This window comes from Limulus polyphemus, unplaced genomic scaffold, assembly GCF_000517525.1.
Source record: "Limulus polyphemus unplaced genomic scaffold, Limulus_polyphemus-2.1.2 Scaffold4452, whole genome shotgun sequence".
In the NCBI taxonomy this organism is placed as follows: Eukaryota; Metazoa; Arthropoda; class Merostomata; order Xiphosura; family Limulidae; genus Limulus; species Limulus polyphemus.
Window position 1 is genome coordinate 33,079 of NW_013670062.1, and position 7,784 is coordinate 40,862.

Sequence of the window (7,784 nt, forward strand, 5' to 3'; positions counted from 1 at the left end):
AACAATACATGTGTGTACATAAACGCTTTAACTAGTACTGTTATGTAAGAATTAAATTTCTAGAACGTCTCCAAACAGCTATAACCAATGTGAGGCACCAAGAACAGTATCTATTATTAGTTCCCTATAATCAGTGTGCTATAAAACTTCAAAAGCTATAACTGTGATTGTTATAATGCTTATCAATCTAAAAACTTCAGATATGCATGGGGAATTTGTATGTTATATAGGAGAAGGTGACCTCCATTACAATGAAATGGACACCCCTGTTCTTCTTCCCATTGTACTGTGCTGCTTAGTCAGACTCTTCCCAGAGGGATACCACAACAAGTTAGAAACTCTTCCAGTTGAACACCATAGTATCTAGGAACTGTTAAGTGGTAAGGGTTTCACATGTTCCACTTGACAACCAAGAAGGAAAGAATTAATGTTGGGGATACACCAAGTATGAGAGGCATACAATGCATAAAGATAAGAGCTTCAAATACCACAAAAAGGAAGGAGAAGGAAACGGGTCTTAGTGAGAGGTGGTGCAATGAGCAAGAGGTCCATATTTCAAATGTGGCCTGTTTAAAAGCATTTAGAACCATATTAAGTTTCAATTTAGGCAAAGAAAACAGAAAAGGGGACAATAAATGAGGAAAGACCAGAACAAGGTGAAAATAACAGGGAAGAAAAGATGGAACCATAGCAAAAGAAGTCAAAAGGCAGTCAATAAGACTGCTCAATAGCCTGGTATGTTAAAAACCAAAAATTCTCAGTCACACAATGAGGGAAAGAAGGACAAAAGATATGAAACAGGAAAATGGCCTGGTGCAAGAGAGTGGTGAACCAGTGGTAAAAAATGCCACTGACACTGATATACAGAAATGGGATAAAAGATGACTACACAGTTGGAGAAACCTGATTAGTGAGCAATGGACTGGATATACCCCAGATATGAAGACAAAAGGGAAGACACTTTAGGTTGAAAAAGCTAAGGTCACATACAGAAAGAGATGAGAACAGTCCTGTCTGAAGGTATCAACAACCGGAGCAGCTTGTTGAGGTACTGGAGACCAGAAGAGAAAACTTTTGGAATTGAAAGGAGTGACAAAGGTATCAATCACTGGCATGCTCAATTGGGAACAAATCCAACAAAAGACCTGAGAATGGAATGATCACTCTGTATGAAAAATTCTGTCCTGTCAAGGAAGACAAACCACAACCAAGTTCAAATACCCCAGAACATGACAGGCAATTAGACAAAAGAAATATTTCAATTGTGTAAGCAAAGGTCCCTAGAGTGAATCCCACCCTGACAACTGATATTGGAAACAACCACAAAATTATCACTGGATTATAACCAAGTATCTACAAATCAAAGGAGTAAATAGGAACATGCTCAATGAGCAGTGGAGTTCCAAAAAATTGATGTAGAAAGTATGCTCCACGAGACCAATCCCCTGAGGCTGTAGAGTCATCTGGAGACATGACTCAATTTGTAAGAGATGCACTGGTAAATGGATGGATATCAGAACCTGAGAGCAGCAGTGGACTTCAAAACATAGTGGAAGCATGATCCAGCCACCAAAATCAACTTTTCAGAAGAAAAAGGCAGCAGTATCACAATAAGACAGAGGAATGCAGGAAATATTACATTGGACAATCAAAGTCTATTGAAGAAGCCTTGTATAAGCTCAGCCTAAAGGGGACAAGATGTTTGAAAGGTGCAAGAGTCCCCCCCAAAAAATAGAACCTCTTGCATAGGAAGTATAGAAGAGGCAAATCTAGAGGTGAGTAGACATTCCCTATCTTGCAGGCTAATGAGGGAAGGCAGAGCTTGACTAAGTCGAGAATTGAATAAGACACCAAAGTGGACCAAGTACTGGGTCAGAGTGCGGAACAAGTTAGAAGGTTTGACAAGCCAACAAGATGAACAGCTTCTTGGAGAAGTGATGTGGCCAAGAAGAAGTACAGAGAAGCCAGTCATCCATAGAATAACGGAAATGAAGTCCAAGACTACTGATATGGAGAGCAAATGCTCCTATAACTATGAAGAAGATATAAGGAGCCAAGGCAATGCAAAAGAGGAGAGCTTTAATTGGCACACCTGATCCTAATGCATGAATAAGAAAAACATAAGGAAAATGAGGCAATCAGCATATGTAAAAAAGCATCCAAGATGTCAACCTTGGTCATCCATAGTCCAGAGGAAAATGACCTACAAAGAGGAAGAAACCCATCCACTTTGAACGTGAAGAACAGCAAGATAAAAAAAAAGTTATTTTATACTTAACATGAAAATTACCTTGCACTTGAACTATTCAGAAGTGCAAATAAATACAATAAACAATGAATTTTTAGTAGAAATAGTCGAAAAACTACATACCTTTAAGAAAGTTCCTGTCAACTTTCAAACAATTTCATCCACAAGTTTTATTTTAGGAATGAAATATTATGAGAGTTATGTTATATCCTCACAATTTAATGACCCAATAACCAAAAAGTTAAAAGAATTATTTTTATTTTTTTCTTTTGTACAAAGTAATTGAAAGATGATGTATGTTTAAATCAAATTCAAAATAAAATAAAATGAATGAAAGGTAACACTGGAATAAAGGTAGCTCAAATCTCACTACAGTGGACAAAGTTTAAACTTTGAGAAACACATCCATTCATGAAAGTGCCAAGGAAAAAAATAAAGTTAATTTCTAATGCAAGTGCTTATGGTGATCTATTGTGCAAGGAGGATGTATCAACCTCCTATTGGTGGAGGGCTGTTGTCACATCATGACTACATCAAGGACCAGCACATTCTTTTCAAAAGTTTGATATAATAGAAATTAGTGTCTGATTATAGTGTGTAATTATGGCCATCACACATATTTTATTAAATACAGAATTTCATAATTAAACAATGTTTATAAATTAATAAGCTTAGAAACATCTACATTTTTAACACACTAGTTATCCACAATCAAAAGTAATGAAACTCGTACTTCATCAACTAAACACCAAATAACTTTCAATCATTAGTGATTACCAATGTTTACCTCATAAGTTCATCTCTATAGTATATCTTACAACTATATGGCTTTTTAAATAAACAGTTTGCTTTAAAAAAATTTGCTTTAAGAATAACAACAATTTGAAAATCTACTACTGTAGATATAGGTATAAATTTATGGAACGTATTTTAAAACTGACATACATTTGCACCTTTCTTACAATCAGACTGTTAGAACTTTTACTTACTAAGTCATCCCATCCAGTAAAGGGTCGGCATGCTAAGATACTATCAACCTTCTTTTTGCTACAGCCAGGCACAGTCAAGATCTCTTCAACAGTAGCAGTTTGAAAGAAATTCAAAACATTAGCTCTAGATGGTGTTAAAGATTCATCATCATCTTCACAATAATCACTGGCTTCACTATTGTATACATCTTCATTTTTGTAGTCGTCATCTTCATCATCACTCAGCATTTCAATATTTGTTCTTTTCTTTTTTTTTGATGTTTTGCTTACCTTCCTCCTGTCACTGGTTGCTATATGGCAGTTGGCATAAGAGCCATCCTGCACACTGGTCATGCTTAATCTTCTTCCATCTTCAGGTAGACTCTTGGGCAAATGATCATGTAAATTTGTGTTTTCAAGCAGGTCTAAAGATCTTGATATTTGATGAATATCTGTACTGTTTACATCATTAAACACATTTAATGCATTACCTTCTTTATCACTAGTTACTGGCAACACAATGTTATCAGCTGCTGTGCCATCCAAGGTAACATGTGCTTGGGATGTTTTTGATTCATTCAATGATTCTGTTGAAACTTTAGAAAAAGGATGTGCTATATTATTAGTAGATGTTAATTTAACTGAGGTAGAGGGGTTCTTTGATGTATCTTGCTTGAAAGTTGTTAATTTAGTTGCAGTAGAAGATGCCTGTGGTTCATCAATTTTATTCACAGTTGTTAAGTCTTCTGTAGCAGAGGATGCCTGTGCTTTTAGAGCTGACAAAAAATCTTTCAAAGGGTTTTGTACACATCTTCCTCTAAGAGATTTGGGGCTGTTTTTACCATAACTTTTTGTAGAACTAGTGAGATGTATTTTTGTCAACCATTTACTTTCTTTTTTATCATAACCATCACTACAGAAATTCTGATCTGATGGCGTGACACCTTGTAACTGTTTAGTACTATAAGCCTGACATTTCAATTCAGTTTGATTGGTAAGCTCTTTCTCCAATGATTTGTATTTGTCTTCCTCTTCAGTTATTTTGTAGTGGGTCATTTCTACCTCCTCTGTTGGTACATATTTTTCTCCTGTCAGCTCACAAACAGCTTTCTTAACATTCCATTCACACGACACAAGTGTATCCTGCAACTCCTATTTCAGTAAAAAATAATAATAATAATAATTTGTAAAAGTGCAGAGAAGAGTATTTTGAACATAACTATTTAAATTATTAAAACCACTAACTATATAAAATTTCTTTAATTCATTGAATATCAGTCATACTACTGTATAGTTTAATTTGGAACACTTGGCAGAAAAACAACTGTTTTTTGGAACTGTCATCCAATAACTCAAAAATCAGCCTCAAATCAAGTATAAGCTGAAAGCCACCAGTTTTACAAATTAAATTTCCAAGTATCCACTTGCCATGAAGACAGCAACAGTAACAAGACAAATCATAAAAACCAACTGAACCTACAACTCCAAAGAAGGCAAATTTAAAAAATCTTAATGGCTTACAGTACACCTTACAACTCAATAAATACCATAACATTTCATTCCTAACTTTTTAAAAAAATTAAGGAATGATAAATTACATCACAGTAAGGTTGAATGGCTGCTAAAATTGTTCTACAAATCTACCTTAATGGCCTATACTACATGTTTTCAATAAGAAAGATAACAGAATATCAGCCATACACAGTATGGTGCACATCACTGCCAATGAGAACTTCCTCTCAATAACATTGTTTTATTCACAGCTAACTTGATAAACTCTCAAGTTATAGGGCCAATAAAGAATGACTTGTAAAACATTATTATCATTCTTATTATAATGTTATACAAACTAATGATCAACAGATACTGCTTTTCCAGCATATGTCATATATCATGATAACTGATCTATTGTAAATGGCTAATATGAATAGTGTTTTAACAACGAATTTATGTGTTGTAAAGCTAGCACAATTGAAGAACTCTAACATTAAGTAAAAGACTTTGCTAGTAGTGGCGTGTGAAGCACAAGGTTGAGATGTTATTAGGTTTTTCTTATTGAAAACCCATATTACATGGCCAGTAAAGAAAGACTTGTAAAATATTATTCAGTCTTACTTTGATGTAATGTCACACAAACTACTGATTAACATTATTGCCCCAGGTATCCTTTACTGCACATGACACAAAGTTTTAGTGTCTTACATTCAAAATTTTATCATACTACTTTTTGTTTATGTTATACCAATTAGAATAGCATAAAATCTTAGCTCCATATTTTAATAGTATACACGTTTTAAGTTTTTAATTCTACAAGGCAATATTAAAAAAAAGCCTGAATTTCCACTAGTGTAACCCATGTGAAACATTTTCTCTTAGCACGTTATCATCCCTATTTTATCCATCATCCCTTAAAAATTTATGAAATTAAATGTAAATTACTCTCTATAAAATTGTTATTGCTCAGACAAACCATAATTTCTATAGTCTTCAATTTTGTTTGGTTACGAAGCTATCGAACAGAAAATCAGACCCCTCCTACCACACCCACCTGTCACATCCTCTCTTTCACAATATGTTGATAGTTCTCTCTTACATTTCATTATATATTACCCATAACCAACAGAAAGTCAAAGTTTACATCAACATGACTCCTACCTTCTGTGGTCCCAATCAAAGCCATGAATAAAGCAATTGAGGATTTTCGTATAACTAATGAATACACTGCTCGTATTCTATGAGCATCTAAATTAGGTTATTAATGCCACTTTGTGTATGTCAGACGAGCATTAAATAAAAAGTTATAATTTTCCCATACTGAAAATGTATTTCCAATAGATACTTTCTTCCACTCACAAGATTAGCTATTCTTGTTTATTGCTGCCCTCTATGTGCAAACATGTTTATTATGCATGACACAAATCTTCCATACATCCCCATAGGAATCAAATGATTCCAACATGTGTCTCATGCAAATCATCATGCATCACCTATCCACCAATAGGAGCATAGTTCACTCACATGATGCATGTGACTCCCTCTATGCACCTCCACTGAACTATCACTTCAAAGTTTGGCAAATGACAGAAGCACCAAAGTGAGTGGGAAGGAAGTGTGAGTGGAAGGAAGTACCTATCATAAATAGATTTTCAGTATAGGAAAAGTATAACTTCTGATATGGTACTCCCCTCACATGATTAGCTAGAATTGCACACTGATTAGGAGGAGGGACCAGTGCGAAGGAAGAACAGATGTATATGTTCAGATGATACCCCTGAAGATGAGAGAGTCAGATCTGAAGATCTGGACAGGGGAACCACACCACTTCTGATCCAATCATACTCTTTCCCCAGTTGTGGAATGTGTAAAAATCATGGCAGAAAATGAGAGGAGCACATCCTAGTGGGAGAGAAAGTGATCCTACCTGGAGAAAGATATAGTAACTCAATCCCACAATAAGAAAGTGGGTAAATGAGGATGTGACTCATGGTGTAGAGTGCAGATTTAGAGTTAAAAAATACCTGGCCAGGCACCACTTGCAAAAGAGCAAGATCCAAGTAATGAAGGTATGAAGATTGGGCCCCTGAAAGAAAATACGTGATTAATAATGACTTACCCAGTGTCAGAGTTGCACCAAAGATTGGAGTATAGCTACAGGTGCAAGCCAAATACCCAAAGAAGCTGAAACTACGATATGATGTTAATAATGGGAGATGAGTATGTTAGGGTTGGTCCACATGCCCAATTGTAGGATTTCTTCCAGAGGTCGACGACGATGAGAAGCAAAGGAAATGGTGAGGTGTTGGATTTAATGAGAGGTAACAGAACAAAGTACTGGGAAGAGGACAAGGAGGAATAAGCCAACTGGATCAAAGGACGAACTCAATTGGTGAGTGTAAAAGGGGAGAGATCCCCGGATGAAGAGGGTTGCCAAGGGATAAGGAGATGGGAACCACAGAAGAAAGCTGTGCTAGCAATATAATAACAATGGATACGCACAGGACATAGAAGTCTATCGGATCGGGATGACGGTAGAGATGAGAAATAGAGGGTAAGAAAATAAGCAAAAAAAGGATGAGTTACCTTCGTAAGCCACTGAGTTTTGAGGAGGAAACAACAAACTGGATGAAGGAGAAGATAGGGGTGGTGGTAAAGTGTTGTATAACATTGATGACAAACAAGTCAGACCATCAATGCCCATAGGCCAGAAGGGGAATGAAATACGCCTTAACTCTTTCAGAATTAGGTCGGTCCTTGGAACGGACCTCATAACTATTTTATGCTTGTTATAGTTTTCATGCTATAACTTTTAAATTAGTGAGCGAATATTAACTAAATTTGGCAGATTATCAGTAAACATTAGAATGCTTTCATATGCAAAATATCAAATTTTTTTTCAGACTTAAGGTTTTTAAAGCAATGTTTTTCTTATGCCATTTTTTATTTTCGAATGTTACCTATCTATCATGTAAAGTAATTTTCATTTTAGAATTAAAATTACTTTTATGCATCAGAAAATTTTCAACTTTCACATGCAAAATCTTTCTAATGTCCAGATAGTTATCAAGCAT

General features: G+C 35.4%; 1 protein-coding gene across 1 annotated transcript in view; it reads right to left on the minus strand.

Annotated features, from left to right (window-relative positions):
• Nucleotides 1–2,959: 2,959 nt before the first annotated feature.
• LOC106471168 overlaps nt 2,960–7,784 on the minus strand; it is a 55,988-nt gene continuing 51,163 nt past the window's right edge. The window contains exons 4-5 of the mRNA XM_013931756.1: nt 3,211–4,368; nt 2,960–2,989 (exon numbers count right to left, since the gene is read on the minus strand). Coding sequence (XP_013787210.1) covers nt 2,960–2,989; nt 3,211–4,368 — 1,188 coding nt within the window. The remainder of the gene's footprint in view (nt 2,990–3,210; nt 4,369–7,784) is intronic.